The sequence below is a fragment of the Lepisosteus oculatus genome, chromosome 11 (genome assembly GCF_040954835.1).
Source record: "Lepisosteus oculatus isolate fLepOcu1 chromosome 11, fLepOcu1.hap2, whole genome shotgun sequence".
NCBI classification, from domain to species: domain Eukaryota; kingdom Metazoa; phylum Chordata; class Actinopteri; order Semionotiformes; family Lepisosteidae; genus Lepisosteus; species Lepisosteus oculatus.
The window spans coordinates 23,708,732-23,731,156 of NC_090706.1; the positions used below are offsets into that span (position 1 = coordinate 23,708,732).

Here is a 22,425-nt window from a genome sequence, read left to right on the forward strand (position 1 = left end):
AAGTCTGTCATTGAGAGAGGGGGGAGGTGTGAACCAAGTTTCAGGATAATTTTTGTTTCCAATGTCTTTCTCCAGAGAATAACTACTTTGTAACACACAGCACTAAGGATAGAGTTTTGAAACAACATGTGAATTATAATCCAGCGATACTTCATTTAGATTTACTGAACCAACAAAATCACACACCAAGCTAGTGTCACAGGACATTTATACAGTATATTGAATAAAGGAATTACAGTTTAAATTCTAAAAGTGTTTCCACCTTATAGCCTGATCTCATCAGATCTCAGAAGCAAAGCAAGCCTAGTCAATACTTTGAACAGCAGGCTGCTTCTGTAAATGCAGATAGTTGACCAGTAGGTGGCACACTTTTCTCTGGCACACTGTGTAGTAGATGCTACTATCCTTCAGAAGAAACATTAAACCGAGATACCACCTGGTCATGAAACACCCCATTTATTGAAAATAGCACTGCTAACCATAGTGGGTTTGCACACTCGATTATCTACAAAGGTCCCCTTAATTCACCCGTTAAAATATTTTCTCTACTTTATCTGCTACAAGATACAAGAACATAATAGTTGCCACACATCACTCAGATGGTGGATTGATAGACTTCAGTAGGACACCCTCCTATATGTAAAGCTCTAAAGGAAGAAAAGAGATACATATCTTGAATTTATTAAACACACGTGGTATATTTTCATTAATGTTTAAAGTATTGTTTAAAGATAAACACTTAATGGATCTCCCAGAGTTATCTATGCAAATGGACAACAAAGGCAGCACACTGCTTAAGATGGATGGTACCCAGGGGAGATTAGGACCTCAATCAATTTTAATAAGTCAAATAAAAATGAAAATAAATCAATCACACCTTTAACAGTTTTAGATAATGAAAAAACGAGAACGAGAACTTCTGACAGTTTTATTGTGGAAAACAAATGAAAAAAACATACCAAATTAATTGGATCTGTAATATGGTCTTGAACTAATTTTCTACAGTCAACAGATTTCCTTCAAAAATGAAAAAAAAAATATTTGCATATTAAAAAATCTTTACAGCACTGCACTAAAACAATAAGCTCAGCTGCCTAGATTTTGTCTAGGGTATGAGACAAAGGTGATGCTCAAAAGGAAACCTGGATCACCTCAGATAAAATTCTATACAAATTGAAAACCATACCGGGTAAGAATAAGAGCCAATGTGAATATACATTTCTGAGGACACTAAATACAAACCTCAGTATACAGGCTAAAAAAGGGGCAAGAATTGACCATAATTTCATCATCTGCTTTAACAGATTGATCTTTTGGGATCGATTTTTTAACAGGATACAGAAAAATGATACTGCAATTAATCCATTGTAAACCCTAATGTTTGAAGAATGTTCACTAAGTAAGCAATGTTACAAGATGATTATTCTTCAGAAAGACCTTTTAGACCCCTTTAGAAGGCAAAAAAAAAAAACTTCCACTTTTCATGAGAAAATGTTCATCAGGTAACAAGACTTAAGTGACAATCTATAAAACCCAAAGTAAATAAAACCTATAATAATTATCAGAAAAGGCCTGCTTGACACAAGGAGACTCCCACTGAAATAATTAACTATCTGATGAAATGATAAACATCTAAAAAAGACACTGCAAGTGAATCCACTTGAAGACAAAATGGCACAGTTTGCTGCTGATGTCTTCCAGTTGGAGTCTCACTCTTCTACAAAACCTTGTATCTTCCCTTGCTGGTTGGCTGGTAGGAGTTTTGCTAAAAACAAAAAGTAAAAAGTTTAAACATTAAGTAAAAAAAAATCAATACAATGTCAAGAACATTATAGAAAGGGAGTGCTTCTAAAATCATGAACCAGTTTGTTTAAAGAATTTAGACAAGCATTTTCTAAAGAACAGTCTCAAGCTGCATTTTTAAAGCTTCCCATTCAGTGTTCAAATACATTGAGCTTCAACAGAAACCTATTAAAACAGCAACAAATTAATCCAAAAAATCATATTTTTCATAGCAGGTGCAATAACATATTAGTGAACAGACATATTAAGTGAATTCATTTAGTTCATTAACATTTGAAAATCACAGCCTAGCAGCATGTATGGCCACTATTGGAAGAATTACAAACTATACATCTGTTACTCATGTTATGCAACAAAGCTTGCAGATGCCATCTTGTGGAAATGCCTGATCTTTGAGTTATAAATCCCCAAACGTCATCCAGGCTCCTCCCGCAAATGTTCAACAGGGCTCATGTCTGGTGAGTGGGGCCCTGATGGTATGACTATCACATTCTTACAAGACCATTGTGACATAAGCAACATGAGGATGTGCACTGTCCTGTTGAAATGTTGCCTTATCAGGATGAGCCCGGAGCAAAGGTACCAAACGAGGTCTCAAGACATGATCAATGAAGCACCATGCAAAGTTCTACAGCAACTTGACAGTCCTGTCCAAGGCCATCACACTTTGACTTACTCATCATCAACTGCTCTGTTGTTTACAGTGCTTAGCTTTTACCCAACAGCGCTTATCAGCATGATCTTCACATATCAACTCCATATATATGTGCAATATGCAAAACAAGTGACATTTCTAATGTATATAGTTATGTGAAGGAAAGCAATGATCTTGGTTACGGATTTCCTGGCCAGGTTTGAATGCATGACCTGAAAAATGTGGGTATTGTAATCTACATTCCTAGAACATTTTTGGCAACCTTTCTTGCACAGAAGTGGAAAATTAGTATTGCACACATGTATAACTAAAAGTACAACTGTTCACTGTCACTATTCAGTGGTGTTCTAGCATAACTGAAATCATTTTACAAAAAAATCAATGAACAAAGAAAAAAAGTACTTACTAGTCTGATGAGCTCTTCCTTAATAAGTCTGGTGATTTCAGCTTTTGCTTTCTGTACTGCCAACTCATTTGCACCTAATAAAGAAAAGAAAAACAAATATAAAGATGGATTCTGCCCATTTGAAATGGTGTATATATGCCAATGAATAAAAAGCATCCCTAAAAACACCATTTAGATCATATTTAGACACACATTCCTACCCTTAAAGTTAGAGATGTGATTTTGCCGCTAATTCTTTTCTTACCAAGATTGTTGAATCTCAAACCAACCTTTATGATTGACTTACTCTCAATGGCCAAGTAGATTTTGCGTTCTCCCTCTTTGGGTTCCTTGCCTGGAGGGAAGTAGGTTCCTCTGATGGTGATGGCAGCTTCAGAGTACTCACTGATCCTCTGGAGAGCCTCCTTGGAGGTAACCTTCCACCTGGCAGTCTACAGAGACACCAGAAAACACATTGAAACCCTCCATCCTACTGCCCTCCCAGCCTAACCATGGAAATGATGATCACAGCAGCCTGATCTCAATTCAAAGGAATTCTCCTGTCACAACAGAACAAAGCAGAAGCGACTCACCAAACGTGGTGTCAGCTTTGTCCTTTGGCGATATACACTTGGAAAACACAACTTACACTACACATGATTAAAATGACAACATGAACGTATTGGCTAGCTAAGGCTTAGCTAAAGCGCTTCAGTGGAATCAACAACTGGAGAACAGAAAGGTAGCAATAAATACTTGCCTGTGGGAAGTCATTTATCTCCAGCTCCTCTTCATATCTCTTGATTGTTTCAGACTGCGCAGTATCTTGCTTCTCCTCCTCTTGTTTCTCCACTGGAATGTAGTTGAGCTTGGCATTGATCTTCTCAGCCAGCTGCTCTGCTATGGTCTTCGCAGAGACAGATGGAGCCACCATAGTGCCTCCTCTCAGAATTGCGTTGGTGGCTTGCTGCATCACATCCTGTCATTAAATGTTTACAGATTAGATACTTTCTTCACTTTTTATTTCACTAGTCTGACTAGTCTCATCTACACTACTCCACCTGATGGTGAATACTCTTAATATGCACGAATAGGTTGTCTATGACTTATATTATTCCATTTACAGTCATGAATCTAAATCACCAGGTGCTGCCAAGCAAAAAACACCAAATATTAGCTACAATGATATAGAAAATTTTCAAAAATGCACATCAGGAAAATGCAAGAGACAAAAAAACAAATTTCACCAGTCTCATATTGCCCAACACCCAAAAAACATTAAAACCCAAATACATGAAAAAAACAACTAACTTGTGCTTCTGCTCCAAGGTTCTTCTGTGCATTGATCTTGAGAGCCAGACGCTTAGCAATCTCCAGTTTCTCAATGTTACCAGCAGAGGGCACTGCAGGACTGGCCAGTCCTCCTGGAGCATTGGCACCACCTGAAGACCCTCCTCCTCCGCCCCCACCCCCTCCACCAGGCGCCGACAGGTCCTTCACCCGCTTCTTGGAATTGAACATGCTCTCGATCTGTTCATCAATCTGTAAGGAAAACAATCGAACACACTGGGTCTTTTCTCACTTCCAAGACAGTAACAGGTTACACTTTTTAACACAGAAGTTAAAAGACCTCAGCCTTGGATGTTAAAAGGGGACTCTTAAGATTATTTGAGGAATTCGATAAGTTTTTAACAATTTTAAGAAAGGTAACAAGTCAAACACAATTGTATTGATGGTAACATTTTTTGAAATATTACACAGGACTAAGATCTGCAATGTGGTATGCCTCAGCCAATGCTGTAACATTTAGAAACCCTTTCATAGACAGCTGCATGATTTACTCACATCCAGAGCAGTGTCCTCGTCATCAGAGTCCTGCAGGCCCAGAGCAGCTTTCTGCAGCTTTTTCCTCTCGTTGGCCAGCGCGTGCTCAGTCTCGTCAAACTTGAAACCCTTCCCAGAGAACCCGCTGCTCTTTTTGATGCTTTTGCCCTCCTGGAAAATTGAAGTGCAAAACAGACTGACTTAAAAAAAAAGGATCAATTTGAGGTATTAATCTTTTATTATTTTTTGGGGAACGGTTTTAACAGGTCTGTTCTTGATCAGCCTGTAAAGCTAGAGAATCTGACGTAATGCCACTTTTAGTGGGGCACTAACCTGCACAAATCTGCACTGTATTCCATTATTAAATAAAGAGCAGAAGTTCAGTTGCGAACAATATGAAGTGGTTAGTTTGTGCTTGTTTATGATATGCAAAACCTGCTAAAGTGTTGAAAAATTGTAATTCTTACAGCTTTTTGTTGTTCTTTGAAGCTGGCCCACAGCTGTTCCAGTTCTGGTGGTACAGTAGTTCCTGAGAGCTCAAGAGCCTTTATAATATCACCTGCATATCGAACCTGGTCCTCAGTGATAAAAGTGTAGGCAAATCCCTGGAATTAAACAAGAGCAACTCAATAAGTAAACATTTGCAAATGACAAATTGAAGGGAGTAAATCTGAAGATGCACAATAGTTCTTTAAACCTCTTTAACTAATAGAGAATTTCTGCTGAAAAAGAAAGAGGTCATTCACTTATGAATGTACAACAAACTTCAAAGAGCACTTTAACTGATTACTGATGTGTTACAATGCATCCCCAAGACCAAAAAATCCACACTTACTTTATTCCCAGCTCTCCCAGTTCTTCCAGCTCTGTGTACATAATCCTCATAGTGGTTGGGGCAGTTATAATTGACCACCAAAATCAGATGCTTGACATCGAGTCCTCTGGCAGCTACTGATGTTGCTACAAGCAGCCTGCATGCCCCATTCTTGAAATCATTAATAATGCTGTCTCTGTCATACTGGTCAATGCCTAGACAAGAAAGGTCATAATTAGTGCTTCTGTACATAGGTAACTATTTACAACTTCAGTAACAGTCACACATTTTTATACCAAGTATATCACTATGTTTCTTACAAGCTCTCAAAAACTATTTTGAGCCAAATGTATATGATGGAAATGGTTTAGTTCTATAAACAATGTGAAATTTCTAAAGCAGTACTATATTCGTGGAGACTGTAGAATATATTAATACTGATCCTGTTAAAGATTAAAGAAAGTTGATAAAATGCCTGAAACGTTATTAATATGTAATAGAGTGCCTTCATTAACAGATAAAAGCTGCTGACTTTTAATCCATTACCTCCATGGAGGGACATGCAGGGGTAGGAGGCCTTCATGAGATCTTTCAACAGCCCATCTGCATGTTCTTGTTTGTCCACAAAAATTATGACTGAGCCCTTTTCCTGGTAATGTCCCAGAATTTCAAGAAGCTTCAGAAACTTGTTCTCTTCTTCTATAACAATCTGAACACAGACGGATGAATTAGTTTGTGAAAAATTAAAACATTCAAATAAATAGGTGGAGAAGGAATCAGATCAAATTAGGGCACACTGTGACTACAGTACCATGAGTGGCCATTAATTTCCTCGAAGCACACTATTTCTTCAGACACCGGCTGAAGACATCATTTCTTTATGAGTCCTTTCAGGGTAGCAGTCACCAGGAAAATAAAATGGATTCTAAACCCATGTAAGCCATTTGAGCAAATCTTTAAGGCAACAAACAATGCTAAAACCCTTTCTGCTACCCTGCCATTAATGGAAGCAAACCAACTTCCTTTTCACAGTAAAAGCACTCAGATTAACTGTCAAGCTCTGGCTGTCTGCAACCAAATTCCATTAAGAACACAGGGGCTTACCACATGTTGCTCAACATCAGAGCACACAACGCTCCTGCCTCCCACTTGTACTTCAACAGGCTTTGACAGGATCCTGCGGGCCAAGGCCTCCATCGCTCTGGGGAAGGTGGCAGAGAACATGACAGTCTGACGGTCAGGCCTGATGTTGTCCACTATACGCATCACCTAGAAGAGCCATTAAATAGCAGCCAGATAATATTATGCAGACAAGAAAAGAAGCAATCCAGCAAGGTAACAAAAATGTACTCCATAAATATCAGAAGGTAGGTAATGAACTAGAGGAAGCAACGTACACAAGAGACTTCATAGCTTAGGTGGACTCCAAGTCTACAATTCTGGTTACCACACTAAATTATTCCTGCTCTATAAAGAGTTCAAAAAATGGCAACTGGAATAATACCAGGTTGAAAGGGATTGCGAAAGACAGGCTAAAGGCAGCTCATTGGTATCGAACAGAGCAGATTACAGGGAAACTTGATGCAGCTATTCAAAATTCCTAGAAGGTATGTATCATATGAATGAAAAGGGAAACACTTCCTCCAACAGGATCTACACACCTCCTTGTTTTAAGGAAATGTCGACACTGACCAACTGACTTGCATTTGTAAGCGTCTTATATTCTTAAAGCATAACATTGTTTACGGTCTTGACAAGAAGCAACCCATGTGACAATAGTAAGCTCGTTCTTAATTACAAGGCAATTGCTGATTGTGAAGAAATTACCAAAAGCCATTTTGAAATTCTCAAGGGAACAGAGCAGTGTTGATGCCCTATGGTTATAACGTTCAACTTATCTAATTCAATCTTAACTGTGCTTAAGAGAACTGAAAAAAATATTGAATAGTCCAACCATGTCTTTTACCAGTGCTTGTTCAAATTGTTTTACAGTGCAAAGAAATCAAACAATAGGAAAATGAAGTAACTTACCTGTGGCTCAAAACCCATATCAAACATTCTGTCTGCTTCATCAACAACAACGTACGTTACTCTCCGGAGGTTTGTGACTCTACCTATAGAAATCCAAAATGAAGAAATGGATGAAAATAATCAATCACTTCAAATCCAGCTCTATAAAACATCCGAACATGAACAGTACACTTCTACGTGGAAAATCTATACAAAGCAATTACAGCCTCAGGATATGTATAATTTTTACACAACTGGAACTTTAGTGCCCAAATTGATTTTCTTTTCTTGCGTACCAGCTCAGGGGCACGAAGAACCTGTAAAAGTCAGAAAACAGCCACATCATACAATAAAGACTGAGACGGAGCCACATCAGGCATAATCTGACAGCATTCACCTACAAAAGAACATATTAGAGATTACCCCGCATGTGTGGAAGAAAAGACTCTCTTTACTAACAGCTACACATAAAGCAAGGGGACACTGGATTTTCAGTCTTTTTAGCTAATGTTATTTACACGGCTCTTTAACCTTCTTTAACCCCTGGGCCCGTGAGCTCTGGGAAATTCCCAGCTTCATCCTCAACCAGAAAAAAAAAATCAGGGCTAGACTCAGAGCTCAGTGAAAGAAATGTTACAGGAAAACTTACAACAAGTTAATCTGTCATTTACTGGAGTACTTTGTGTGTGGCTATACAGGTTATTAAAAATGTGAAAAAAAAACAATTCCTGTGCAAATATTCCAACTACAATATTATGAAGCAATACGAGAAAAATACTAAATTAAAGATAACTTACTTCTCCAGGCAAAGCCATGAACATGAGGCAATGCAGCTGTCTCTCCACCTACCTTTTGCTGGTTTAGTCTTGAGGAACACTTCAAATATCTTGAGGACATGTTTCCCAAGGCAGTCAAATAATGTCAACAGTTTAGTAAGAAGTATTGTACTTAACTCACTCTCACCAATATATATATATATTCACATACAGTAACAATGCATGCACAGCATAAGATATATTTTTTCATAAAGCTGCAGTATCTATCAATTGAAATCATTTTCAAAGAAAACTGGTTTTATTGTTTGTCATGTATAAGCATAATTGCTTAAGGCACAGTAGCTTCATAAGCAAAACAAATTTGTCGTCATCTTGGTTATTCCCAGGTAAACCCTGCTATTCCATCATGTTACAGCACATATTACAGACTACACTTTGACTGCAGTTAGTTATCCAGCAGTAGTTTTGCTCTATCTCTATCATCCTTAGCTAGTAAAAGTAATTCTTGTTGGTCCTTGGTAAGACTAGCCAAGAGCCCTTTCATCTCTGCCATTAGCAAAGTGATCAGTTTTTACAAAGGGGATACTGCATCATTCAAGAAGTATGGTGTTTAAACATCATGCGCAGATAACAGAACCTACTGAAAAAATGACATTTATGATAGCAATTACATAGATACTGCAGCTACAGTAAAAAGAACAGAGTCATGGCATTGTTGCATCACAGTGTATACATAAAGGTATAGAGGGGACATTACTCACCACTGTTGGCACCTAACATGTCAATCATTCTTCCTGGGGTGCAGACAATGATTTCTGCTCCTCTCTTAAGCTCAGCAATCTGTCATCAGAGAAAAAGTAATGATCACAGACTCACATACACAAATACTCCTGCAATATTAGAACGCGCTTTCTTGTTCCTTGCAGCAATATAAGCCTAAAAAGAAATAATTCTCCAGCATCTATTGCTGATCAGAATTATCAACTATACACACACAGCGAACATATGAGAGGAAATGTGATAACTATTATAATAATATTGCATGCTCAGCATTTAATCTAGACATCAGACTAATACACTGTTGAAATTCTATAACCTAGATAAAATGTACTTTAAATGACTAATACCGAGAATGAATTATGTTTAATTTATTATTTTGGTAGAAAAACAATTTCAAGATTTTTATACCTTAATACAGGGGAAACAATTTTTCGTTCATTTTCTTAAAGATAATTAAGATTACTCTTTTAACAGGCTAAACAATGTTTATACACAGGGTATTCAAATTAAAGCAAGTACTGGTTTTGAAGTTAAATGATTTAAGGTAAAATCTTTTACCTGCTCACTTATTCCAGTTCCTCCATACACACAGACTACCCTTAGACCCAGAGGCTTGGAAAACTTCTTGCACTCCTTTGTGATCTGAAGGGCCAGTTCTCTGGTAGGAGTCATGATAACGGCTGGGAAATGAATGACAGACAACACCCGAAAGATTTACGATTAAGAACAGGCATTATTAAAATAATAACCTTCACAGTTTCAACAGAATTGGCAAGATATTAGCGTCTATCATCTGTGTGATGTTAATTTCACTACTTATTCATAAACAGACATTAGGAAATCCTCTATTGTTTCCAACATTACATGTCTTCATAAAACGTCTGAGATTACAGTATTCAAGACAGAGCTAGAGGTCCTGCCAAGTATTGGAAATGAATGCACATCCTCACCTATTGGACCTTCCGCTTCTTCCAGGGGTCTCTGATCCAGGATGTGCCGGTACATCGGCAACAGAAAGGCGATGGTCTTACCGCTGCCGGTCTTGGCGATGCCAATCAGATCCCGCCCGGACATGATGGCAGGAATGGCCTGGGTCTGAATTGGTGTAGGCTTTTCATAGTTATGCCTCGAGAAAGGAAGGAGAACACAGTTACATGCACATTCCACAGAAACGAGACACGGCCAGTGGCAGTTTATTCCATATCCTAGTATGTTTTTTTTTGTTGAAAGCCTGGAAAAAACAATTAAGGAGGAGAGTGATGTGATACTATCATTACTGTGATCCCCAGGAATCTTTTTAAATGCCCCCCTTCCCCAAAATAAGCCATTCAATATTCAGAAGAACTTTTGCTGCTGAATAACATTTTCTTCTCGAGGGTGGCGTTTGAAACATTCCAAATACTTACGCAGGTCAGATTACTTACTTCTTTAGTGCACTTAAAATCTTCATTGAAATGCCACACTGCACCCAAGTCTTGATGGGTTTGGGACAGCCTTTCCCCTTCACAGTGATTCCTTCCAGCTCCAGCCTATACACATTCACCTCTGGAAAAAGATCACAAATTATCAAATTGAGAATAATATATACAAATACTTTTTCATTAAGGTATGCTCTTATCTCTATCTCTTACTTTAGGACAGCTATCCATGATTTACCTTCTTGTGACATTTTAGCCAGTTCTGGTACCTCCACATAGAAGTTTTTGCGGTAGGGCTCATACTCAATCTTCTGATGGTCCACTGGCTCCAGGAGCTTCCGCTGCTTGGTCTGATAGCCAGTCAGTGCTGTCTGAAGATCCACCTCTTCCTCCTCTGATGAATACTGAGAATTAAATGTTATATACATGTTATTATTCTAGAATTTCCATGCAATACAAAGCAGAACGCTGATAAAAATGCGTGTAAGACAACAGTAATGTGTCACACTTTTCTGTTTAAGTTTCTACACTTTAACCTAGTCGCACACAGATCATCATGAAAATCCATTTATCCATGCAAAGCGGTGGCACTGTGGCTAAGGATCTGCGCCTGTGGCCGGAAGGTTGCCAGTTCAAATCTCATGGCCGGCAGAGGAGTCCTACTCTATTGGGCCCCTGAGCAAGGCCCTTAACCCCAGCTGCTCCAAGGGCGCTGTACAATGGCTGACCCTGCGTTCTGACTCCATGCTTCTCTCCCTGTCTGTGTATCTCATGGAGAGCAAGCTGGACTATGCGAATAGACAAATTCCTAATGCAAGAAATTGTATAGGGCTAATCTTATTAACTGTTTCTTTGTGGGAAAGCCAAAGCAACAGGCACAAGGCATGGTACACCCTGTGCGCTGTAGGGCGCACTCAGACACACACACCGACACCTATGGTCTATTTTTCCAGAAGCCAATTAACCTGCCAGTATGTTTTCGGACTGTGGGAGGAAACCCAGGTGAACACGGGGAGAAACATACAAACTCCAGGCAGATAGCAGCCCAGGTTAGGAATTGAACGCAGGGCTCCACCAATGCGAGGCAGCAATGCTAACCATTGCACCACTGTACTGCCCTCATAATGAAAATGATTCATTTAATTTTCTCATGCCTTAAACATTCCTCAGGCATGGGTAATTTAATCATCAGGACACAAGTACTGTATAATAAAAAGAAAATCCTCATTAAACAAGAACAAAATATTCAGACCTTCGTGGTCATCACTCACAGTACCTTACCTCCATAGCATCCTGGTCATTCTCCATTAATTCCCCTTTCTTCTTGTTGGCATCAGAAGAGGCTTTCTTTGTTGTGACTACAGTAACAACTTTGGTTACAGTCGTTCCTCCTTTCTGTTGAAATGAAGGGAAAAACAAGTTGGTATAAAGGAAGAAAAACACAACTGCCATTGACTACAACACTCAAGGCTGTCCGCCAAACACAGGGATGAGGAATGTTCAAAGAGTCGTACAGACAACTCAGAGGATTTAAATTCACATTACATTAGTCATCTAGAGCATCGCTGGGAGCTTCTGAAGTAGAAAGAAAGAGAGGAACAGAGAAAGAGAGGTACCCAGCTGGCTGAGAGCTAGACAAACTTTAACACGCAGGCCCAGTCCGGCCCCTACCTTGTCGTTTCCTCCTTTGACACTGCCCATGTTGAACTTCTTCACTTCCTCCTTCACCTCCTCCATGTAGGCATCCAGAGGATCCTGCTCCTCATCAACCTCCTCCATGGCCTCTTCCTCAGGCTCAGCAGCTGCTGCAGCCTCCTCATCATCATCTGCAAGAGGAATACAAATCAGATTGGGCTGGAGCTAGCAACAGAGTTAGGGGTTAGGTTTAAGGCTAGATTTAAGTTTAGGGTTAAGGGTGAATTACAATTGCTGTAAATAGCCTGCAGTTTGTAATTTTAAAACCTGAGACTCCATCTGCAAATTACTCACCGTCATCATCCTCCAGACTCCACTTCTTTCCTTGTTTCATCTCCTCCAGCTCCTTCTTCAGTTCTCCAATGTTTTCCATCGCTTTCTTCCTCTGCTCTTCCCTCCACTTTTCCACTCTTTCCTTCCTTTTCCTCATTTCTTCTTCCAGTTTGTTCTGGTCAAAGTCTTGCTGTGGAGAGAGAAAAGAAGTGTCAGGCATTTGATTCCAAACAAAGCTGTACATCACAAAATAAGCACAGTGCTTTAACAAGATTAAAAGAGAAATAAGACTTAAACAACTAACACCTAACTTACGTCTTCTACCTTTTCTTCCTCTTTTTCTTCTTTTATTTTCTTTTTCTCCACAGACGGCTCTGTGCTATCAGACTTCTCCTTACTCTTTGACCTGCAAGAAAAACAGACAGTCTTTCAATGCTGGGCTTGGTACTGAAGCTAGAAATAACTGGAAGACGTCCTATTTTCTTAACGTGTGCTTAGTGTGCAGTACCTTTACTGCATTCTTTCCGATATTTATGGTTTTTGAATGAAACTTTATTTAAAAAGACCTATGCCATTTTTCATAATAGGCGCTGGTTTGAAAAAGAACAATCTGATCCTCGAGTCCTACCCTTCGTCAGTCTTCCTGCTCTTGCTGGGGCTTGAGGAACGTGACCTCCGGCCCCGTGTCCTGCTACAAGACCTCCTCCTGTCTCGGCTGCGGGATCGCCGCCTTTCCCGACTCCTGGAGCGCCTGCAACACACAGAGAAGGAGAGCGCGACTGTCAGAGAGCCTCGCTGCCCCCCGAAAGAGGGGGGGACACGTCAGAGCCGCCCAAAACGATACTTTTCTCTCTACAGACTGGAACTGTCTTGTCATTCACTAACATCATTTTAGGACAAGCTTCTTACAGCTTACTAACTCGCACTCCAAATTCAAAAGAAAGGTGAAAGAAGGACTGAAAGAATCATAATTTAACAGTATCATAAGAGTCTTAAGAATATTGTGTCACCGACTACAGAGAATAATAAACCTAAGCCTTTGAGAGCTCGGAAATGTTTTGGCATTTCAGACAGGGAGACCGTGGCTTGAAGGCCCTGCTTGTCCCAGTGCAGTCACCCACCTCGGACGCTTCCTGTCCCGGGATCGGGAGCGGCGCCGATCACGGCTGCGGGAGCGCTCTCGCCTGCGTTCCCGGTCCCGGCTGCGGGAGCGAGCCCTTTCCTCTCGCTTCGACCTCTTCTCCGGAGACCGGCTCCTGGAGCGGCTGCCGGACCGCCCCCTCGAAGCCGAGTGCTTGCGGTAGTGCCTGGGAAAGACGTTTCACACGCATTGACTGACCCGCTTCATCACATCCCCCTCGGTTCCCCTCATAACTATCTCCAGGTGGCAGTATTATATCTAAGGAACAAGTAATAGTTTTATTCCATGCTGAAAAAAAGAAGAAAGAACACAATGGTTTGGCCGTGGAGCCTTCTTCAGGTGAAGAAGGCTCCATGGCTGAACCATTGTGTTCTCTTTCTTCTTTTTTTCAGCATGGAATAAATCTATTACTTGTTCCTTTGCAGCCTACGCATGCTGACGCAGCTCCCCACCTGAAGTATTATATCTTTATATTAATACATATATAATATAATATATATATATAAAATCCATCATTCTCTTTCCTAAGCACTTCTTCCAAATCAGGGTTGCAGGGGAGCCAAAGGGTATCCCAGCAAGCAACGGGCACAAGGCAGGATACACCCTGAATTGGACGCCAGTCCATCACAAGGCACACACTCAGACCAGGGTTGAATTTCCCAGAAGCCCCTATCTACCAGTTATGTTTGTGGACTATTGGAGGAAACCCACACAAATACAGGTAGAACACTTAAACTCCACACAGATAGCAGCCCAAGTCCAGAATTGAACCCAGGGTCACAGCACTATGAGGCAGTAATGCTGACCACTGCACCATCAAGCCAGACAGTATTATTATTAAACCTTTATATAACCAAACACCCAGCTGAGAATTTCTCAATCTCAATGATGGCCTGGCCAAGAGGAGGCATAAATCATTGCAGCATAGCAAGCAATAAGGAAATATCATATGAATTTTCAATTTTAAAAAAAGAACTTAATTTCTTACATTGTTCCAGGATCATGAATGAATTTGATATAATCAACACCTTTTCATGATTTTGAACACCTAAATCAAGTACCCCGCATACTCTACGCTGATCAAAGCTAATAAAATAAAATATCTTGACCCTTTCAGGTACAACTCCTTAAGAACAGGAATAAGTGTGATTGCTCCCACCAAGAGTGACAATATCTGTTGTAGTTTGGTGACCAAAGCTGAAACCAAAAGAAATCTAACTAATGCACTGTATACCCAGAGGCATTAAAAAGATAACAAATGTTACGGTTTCTAATAAAAATAATTGTACAATCTTAATAGCCAAAACGTAATTTTTAATGCATTCACAGTGTCTAGCTGAAGAAAGTGGCAAGTCACCATTTATCTCGTATTCCTTCCACTACAATAACTTCAAGTTTCCACAGATACGTGCACGTATGCACAATGAAGTAAAATTCCAACACCATTTATTTTTCTGTCTTTGGGTTGATTTAATATAAATTCTCATTCCCTGTAAAGCGCTTTGAGTGGAGTGTCCAGAAAAGAGCTAAATAAATGCAAGCAATTAAATTAAATGCTCAGCGGTTAAATTCAGATCTAGCTGAATGTCTACTTACAAAGATAACATGACAACAAAGCTCATCTACCTTTGGACTACGAAAACAATACAATATAAAGGAGAACCGTGATTTTGATTTTAGAATGTTGTGCTGGGGCTTTCACTCTAATTGTATCGTTCGGTTTGAAGTTCAAGCAATAACCTCATAAATATTGTACGTATTCATTAGCACAACTCTAATCCGATTAGCAAATTCTCAGCTACCACATTCTCTAGCAGCCTGAAACGTTACCTCAGATATCTACAATATAACGTTTTAGAATATATAAAATAATTTGATTTAATAACGCCGCGAACACTTTGATGGAGGGAAAGCAGGTTTAATTTTGAAGCGCTACATATTTTCTTCCCATGTGCGGCCTAAGGCGATCTTTATAAAAAGGCGTACGAATCTGCAGTGACTAAACTTTTCGATGTAAAAATATTCAGATGGTAATAATAAAGACGAACAATGCACACATACCTCGACTCTCTACCCATCTTCTCGTTGTTTTTCTAAGGAAATCAGTAGGTATTGTTCAATTTTGAACTCACTCTTCTTCAGCGCTTTCGTGGTAAATCCCAAACTTCTCTGCGAACCAATAAATGGCCAACATTCAAGATCGTACTTCCGTAATGTTCTCTCTTCCTCCATCCAAACAGCACCCCCCAGCGGCTGGAAGAACCAAATTCATATTGATACCTCCGAAAGAAGACGATCAAAATCCAGTTTCTACTGTTGAACATTTGCCTGCTTTAACTGTACTGTATATTGTATAAAGCTGCACACCGTGATATGTCCTGACCTTAGGAACAGTAAAAACGCTAAACGTCAACAAGATTGTGTTAAGGGTATGTGTGCTGAGAGCTGGGAATGCATAGCGTTGAATTGCTGTCTCACAAGAATCAAGATCTGCACTCACCTTTATTATAAAAGAAATAACGTATCAAATGAAATATGCCATCGCAATTCACTAAATATTCACACCCAGATCATCTATATTCAAACCATTCATGTCCCCTTTATTGTCCACATGAGATACTTAAGGAAATCAAGTTCCAGTGAAAAGAAAACTACAATACGTGACTTAAAATCGAAAAAGTATTTCCCAAATTAAAATGAACAGCTTTTTCTTTGGGAAAACGGAAAGCCGTGTAAAGAAATGTGCTCACCCAATGATTCAAGCTGTCCCTCCAAACAATATATTTGTAAAAATTCTCCTTTTAGCACTTCAAGAAAAAAAGCTTTAGTTCCGTCTTTGATATTTTATTAATTTGTTCAGTTTTCAGTAGTTTTTCCACATTTCAGCAGTAAATGCATCTCACCCAGATGTACAATTTAAATTATGACCAATACATCAATTACACTGTTATGGGTTGATAATCTGGATGATGTATAACCTGGTACATCATAGTTTAAAATTAAAGACCTAAAAAGAATTGCTCTTTAAATTTTAATAACAAAATGGCAGTCAACATTTTTTACCTTGTTTTGTCAAGACAGGGAGGTGATACAATAAAAAAACAAGTATGTGTGGTTACAACATTTAAATGACGGACGAAATAATTTATTGTTAATTTAACCTAAGCATGCCACTAAGACATGGGAGTAGGTCACAGTTCACACAGGTGGCACAGGCAAACATGGAATTTAGCCCATATATACTCTTGCTTGCCCAAACTTTACCACATTCAGAGTACAAAACCACCGATGCATACTGCATGTGTTAAAATGCATGTGTTTTCGGTGTTTACGATGATGTTTCCCTCTTTAAAATAAAATGAACTTTTCACTTGATGCCAATTTAACCAAAAGTACTCATTGACCTCCAAGTAAAAGATGCTTATTTATCATTAACCACAGTTAATTGAAATATCACAGTTGTGATTATTGTAAGCCACTTAAATTGCTGGCGTGGGGATGTCCCACTTAATCAGTGGTGAAAATAAACACAAAACTATTCAAATTAAATGAGATCTAGGTTTGATGATCAGTATCACCTGTGAACTCAATTTTAATGATTAATGAGGCAAAGCACTCAGTGGCTGGGAAGTTAAGGTTAAAACAGCCTTGTTTCACAATAAGCAGAGGTTCCATGTTTTTAACCAAGAAATGGCTAATGACAAATTTAAAGGGACAAAAAAACAAACATTTAAAATCCGGTAACAGTGAACAACCAACACCAAAAATTCAAATACAGCACACAGCTCATACCCTGTTTTCATATTTGGGTACAGAATTGTTAACCCTTGACTTTGTTTCTGCAGTGCACTTCACAGCATTTTGTGCTACTGCATTACTTTCCACCAACATGTTCTTGAGAAGAAGGAGTATAAAGTTTTTAGCTTAAGTGGATATATAAATTCCATAAATTAAAAAAAAGGTTACTAGCAGCAAAATCAAAAGTCAGCTAAATCCAAAAATACACAATGCAGAATAATAAAAAAAAAAATCCTTCAACTATAAGAAACTGGACCCCTTGCTTCTGACCAGAGCGCAAGTAAAACCTAACCATCAGTACATATGGACTGCGGTGCTGTCTTCAGCTACTAGTAAGACAAGCAGAAATTCTGTTATTTCCTGCAATGGTATGGTAGTGCAGAAGACATTTTGCTAACCGTGACCAGGTTAGCGCTCAGGACCAGATCTTTCAAGGACCGGCAGTGTCCATATGTCCATCTTTCCCTGATAGTCAAGGGCCGGACAAGAGGCGGGAAGCGTTGGGAATGTAAGGGGAACAGGGAGGAGGGGTTTCGATTTTATTTCTTCCAAAGCATGGAAGAGCGGAGGGGGGGAGGGGTAAACCAAACATCAGGGAATTTCAGAACCCAGAAGGATGAGGATCTCGTGACACACAATGAACGTGAAGAAATAGACACACAGATCTGTGAAGACGTCCCCCATTTTGCTATAAGTGTCCATGGAACGGTTGATGACCTCTGCGGGGATCCCTGATAGCAGCAGAGCAGCAGTCAACACTGTAGTCTTCATCTTCTTCTCACTCTGAAAGTAAAGAGGACAGAGAATCTATTCACCTTTCTGCAACCAAGAATCCTCAAAGTCACCCCAAGAAAAACAGCTGATTTCTAAAACTCAAGTTGTTGAAGAAGGGGCAGGGTCAGCACTGCTGCTTTGTTTCACTGGGGCCCTGGGTTTAATTCTGGACCTGGGGTGCTATCTGTGTGAATTTTGTATGATCTCCCCCATATTTGTGTGGGTTTCCTCCGGATGCTCTGGTTTCCTCCCACAGTCTGAAGACATACTGGTAGGTTAACTGGATTTTGGAAAATTTGGATCTGGTGTGAGTGTTTGCATACATGTGTCTGTGTGTCAGTGCAATGGACTGGCGTCCCATCCAGGATGCACCCTGTCTTCTGGGACTGGGCTCTGCCTCCCCCACAACCCTGAACTGGAAGAAGCCATTAGAAAATGAATGGATGGATGTTGTTCAATATGGATATCTTATTAAGCAGCTCTTCTATATGGTTTCCTCTCATTTCTGTCCTGCCTAGTAGCCCACGTTTTAAATTAAATCATGAAATATTTGTTCCAATTAAATGTTTTGTGTGCTTTTACAAAAACTACTGCTGATCAAATATACTTTGCTTTTCAAGCCTGTTAAAAATAGTTTCAATGGGAAAAACACTACAAAAAGGACTGTTCTTTCATCATTTTAGATCTGTGTGCTGAAAAGCACAATGCAGGAATATAATTCATAAAACAATACATTTTCCCTGAATTATAAACGCAATACACTTTTCTTGCAAAAAGGGATATAGTATTCTGTTTTCAAAAGCAAATTAATACAGAGCCTAATATCTTACCTACAAACAACCTCTCTTCAAAACCGACACACTCACCTTTGGAAAATACTTGTACAAGCCCATATATGCCAGCTGGAGGGTAAGAAATGGGGCAAATATTGACTGCAAATAAGAGAACAAGAAACCTTTGTTACAACATAATGTCATAAAACCAGTCAACCCACAGCTCACTACTGCAGCTGATTTCCAGAACTTCAAAGCCCTGTCTGAAGAAGGTGGGCAGTCATGAGTTAGTCAGATAGCAGAAGAGCTGTGCTCTAAATAGGAACTCCCAGTGGTGTGATATTAAGCTTAACTACATTATTTTTTGTTGAGAAGCAGACATGAATTCCACCATGCTATACTGGTGTTCGGTCCTGAATAAGTCAACACTCAAGCTCTGACATTTTTAATGCCTCAAGGGTGAAGATAAAATTAAGTTAGGGCATTTTGTCTTCATCAGGGCAACATTACAGTTCTTAATATCTAAATACATAATAAATAATACTTGCACTTATATAGTGCTTTTCTGGACACTCAAACCTTTTTTCAGGTAATGAGGACTCCCCTCCACCACCACCAATGTGCAGCACCACTTGGATGATGCGACAGCAGGTATAGTGCACCAGTACACTCACCACACACCAGCTATTAGTGGTGAGGCCACAACTACTGTTTTCTGAGAAAAACCCTGGGATTTTTAATGACCCTAAAGAGACAGGACCTTGGTTTTATGTCTCATCCAAAAGACAGTGCCTTTTTTTACAGTATAGTGTCCCCGTCACTATATTGGGGCATTAGGACCCACACAGACCGCAGGGTGAGCGTCCCCTACTGGTCCCATGAACACCTCTTCCAGCAGCAACCTTAGCTTTCCCAGCAGGTCTCCCATCCAGGTACTGACCAGGCTCACACCTGCTGAGCTTCAGTGGGTTGCCAGTGGTGAGCCGCAGGGTGTTAAGCCGAAAAACAGATCAAGCCCCAAACCAAAGTGAAGCTTGTTAGCTTTCCTGCAACCAGATCTTTACCAGCTGGAGAGGGAAAGTGATTAAATCAAACAAATCAAAGATCTGCGACACAGACATACCAAATACTTGCAGACAAAGACCCTGACAGTGATGGCTAACATCACGCTCCCGATGAGGCGGAAGACTCGGAAGGCATCTAGCTCCTCTGGGCCCGAGCCGTTTTCCTGAGCCGGCTTCTCGCTGATCAGCTGGCTGCGGAGCTTCATGGCCTCATCGAAGCGCGACAGGTACTGCTGCAGCCCGCGGCGGGGGGAGCGGGGGATGCCGTCGGAGGGGACGTCTGCCCGGGATCTCTGCCGCACCTCCCCAGCGCTTTCGCCCTCGCCGCTGCGGCCCGCGGGGTCCCTGCACTCCCGCAGGGGAGACCCCTGACGCTCAGGCACGTCGCCGTGGTGATTGCTCACCCCCATCTCACTCTGGAAGACTGGAAGTCTCTTGGATTGGGCGGACAGAGACCGCGGCTCTGCTCTGCCATGATCCAAGGGAACTCTGGGCTCCAACGTATGTCTGTCATCTTGTAGAAGATAAGGAATAAAATTATCAAACCACAAATTGGATTCTTTCAGAATGGGATGATAAATTGTAGAAGTTGACAAACCAATTTACAGGGTTAATTACTCCCATTTTAATTGCTGAACCAGTACTGGTTCACCTACCTTAGTAGTTCTCAGTGTCTTTTCTGTAAAACCCATGCCTTTTCTGGTTTTCACAACAGTTCAGTTCTTAGTTACAGACTAATGTATTTTCTGAGTTCCATTTTTAAAATGCTGTTTCAGTTTTTCAAAAGGGGAATAAAATTTGATACTAATACAAACCCTGTACTAACGCGTTCATGTGTGTTAGATGGAGTATAACCCATTAGATTCATACTGACTCATACTGATATGACTGAAACCTGATATACTGTTTTTATCACAAAAGCGTGTTCATGGTCCTGGTCCCTTAATAAAGGTTTGTCTCATTTATAGGTTCAAATCAGCTACAGTAATTAAGGGCCCAGCTGGAACAAAAAAATGAAAATACTTGGATCTCCAAGAAAGCCTAAATTGAAAAAAAAGGGATTTCATGCCAAACAAAAAGCCTTAGGAAATGCATAATCATTCATAAAAGACATGGACATTATTATTTTGCAACTACAGCATATTTTTTTCAGAATGTTAACACTATAACAGATCATTACAAGCATACATATGTCAAAATATGTTTAACCTGAATAGAGAAATAAGACATGAAATATGCAATCTCTCCGATAGCCTCTTCTTTCAGCATTAATAACTTTGTGACAGCAATTCCAGACAACTGACCAGAATATACAAGCCCAGTGATAGGCGTAGCAGGTGTCCTCCTTGTGCCACTCCTTTAAACTCGATTTATTCGAATTCTTAAAATAATAACATAAAATAGCTTTAATGCTTTTAGTTTATAAAACCCCACATGAATTATCTCATCTACCTTTCAAAGAACAATACTTCCCAATATTAAGCAGTTAAATCAAAGTCAAACGAGAAAAAAAGTTACAAAACGCATACGATTAAAATATACAGTACCTATATAATTCGTGTTCATCTAATTTAGATTGGTTTAAATTAAAGACAAAAGAATTTGCAAAAGTATTCGTTAAGGGTGGTGATAAACTGCGCTGTAATGGTATGTAGCTAGTGTGATTTATTTACAGGAAATGTATCCGTCTTTTTACTGATATCGGTAATCTTTAATGTCCTTTAATCTTTCAGATGAATAGTTTGATTACAATTGTATGAACCTTTTCATTCCCGTTTTCAGTATTTTTAATAAGCGCCTCACCGTTGGCGTCTACGTCGCTCTTATTAAACCCCATGATCCTGTTCATTCTGTCTTCTGAATTCATCAGCAGTTTTCTCCTCCTAATTTCTGCTCTTCTTTTCGATGCAGACATATTGTTTATTTCTTCAGAAGCCTTTTGCATGTTTTGATCTGCAGACTCCATTATCGTAAATGTTAAAATACGTTTTATACTGTCAGTGTAACAAAATGACACCTCGACGTATCTACCACTAATACAATGGGCAAGGCGCTCCTCAAACGGACGCACTTTGATGATGTCACACTTAATAACTGATCGCTCTGCAGCGCGCAAAACGGGAAATAAGAGAAAACGGGAAACGATAAAGAGAAATAAAAGAGATAAAGAGAAATGTGTTTTCATCTGTTTAATTATAAACTTAATTAAAACTTCCTTTACTTAAATCAAAATTTAAAGGTAATACCCTCATATTCATATTAATAGGTTTGGAAGGCTTTCCTATCTGTAAAACTATACATAAGAAATTGTACCATGGTACATTTATGGTACCAGTACTATGGTACGGTACCTTGGTGTTTTTGACAGTACCATAGTACATGTACCATGGTAGAAGTACCGTTGTACTTATACTGTATACCATGGTACTCTTAAGGTACCTT

The 22,425-nt window shown here is 39.7% G+C and overlaps 2 protein-coding genes across 3 annotated transcripts; both read right to left on the reverse strand.

Annotated features, from left to right (window-relative positions):
- Positions 1-914: 914 nt before the first annotated feature.
- On the reverse strand, positions 915-15,773 carry ddx46 (DEAD (Asp-Glu-Ala-Asp) box polypeptide 46). Of its 2 annotated transcripts, none has more exons than XM_015349548.2 (23): positions 15,636-15,773; positions 13,555-13,740; positions 13,062-13,184; positions 12,758-12,839; positions 12,455-12,623; positions 12,137-12,291; positions 11,747-11,860; positions 10,704-10,869; positions 10,472-10,592; positions 9,998-10,173; positions 9,606-9,727; positions 9,029-9,107; positions 7,513-7,595; positions 6,586-6,750; positions 6,028-6,190; positions 5,503-5,696; positions 5,135-5,272; positions 4,689-4,838; positions 4,155-4,385; positions 3,604-3,822; positions 3,151-3,295; positions 2,865-2,938; positions 915-1,765 (listed from the first exon to the last, which is right to left on the reverse strand). In XM_015349548.2, exons 1-23 carry the CDS (start codon positions 15,650-15,652, stop codon positions 1,718-1,720), a joined length of 3,120 nt encoding a protein of 1,039 aa, XP_015205034.1. In that variant the 5' UTR covers positions 15,653-15,773; the 3' UTR covers positions 915-1,717. The 2 variants fall into 2 exon arrangements, with proteins under 2 accessions (XP_015205034.1, XP_015205033.1); XM_015349547.2 differs by having other exon boundaries at positions 12,749-12,839.
- A 518-nt stretch (positions 15,774-16,291) lies between these two features.
- On the reverse strand, positions 16,292-22,049 carry camlg (calcium modulating ligand). The gene is made up of 4 exons (XM_015349422.2): positions 21,787-22,049; positions 20,043-20,497; positions 19,013-19,078; positions 16,292-18,155 (listed from the first exon to the last, which is right to left on the reverse strand). Exons 1-4 carry the CDS (start codon positions 21,947-21,949, stop codon positions 17,964-17,966), a joined length of 876 nt encoding a protein of 291 aa, XP_015204908.1. The 5' UTR covers positions 21,950-22,049; the 3' UTR covers positions 16,292-17,963.
- Positions 22,050-22,425: the final 376 nt, after the last annotated feature.

Coding starts and splice junctions, on each gene's coding strand:
- ddx46 (XM_015349547.2), bottom strand. Junction 5,273..5,502: donor CTGGGAGAGCTGGGAATAAA/GTAAGTGTGGAT, acceptor GTTTAATTCCAG/GGATTTGCCTACACTTTTAT. Junction 4,386..4,688: donor ACGAGGACACTGCTCTGGAT/GTGAGTAAATCA, acceptor TTTTCCTTACAG/ATTGATGAACAGATCGAGAG.
- camlg (XM_015349422.2), bottom strand. CDS start 21,949: ATGGAGTCTGCAGATCAAAACATGCAAAAGGCTTCTGAAGAAATAAAC. Junction 19,079..20,042: donor TCTTTGTCTGCAAGTATTTG/GTATGTCTGTGT, acceptor TCTTATTTGCAG/TCAATATTTGCCCCATTTCT. Junction 18,156..19,012: donor TGTACAAGTATTTTCCAAAG/GTGAGTGTGTCG, acceptor CTTTACTTTCAG/AGTGAGAAGAAGATGAAGAC.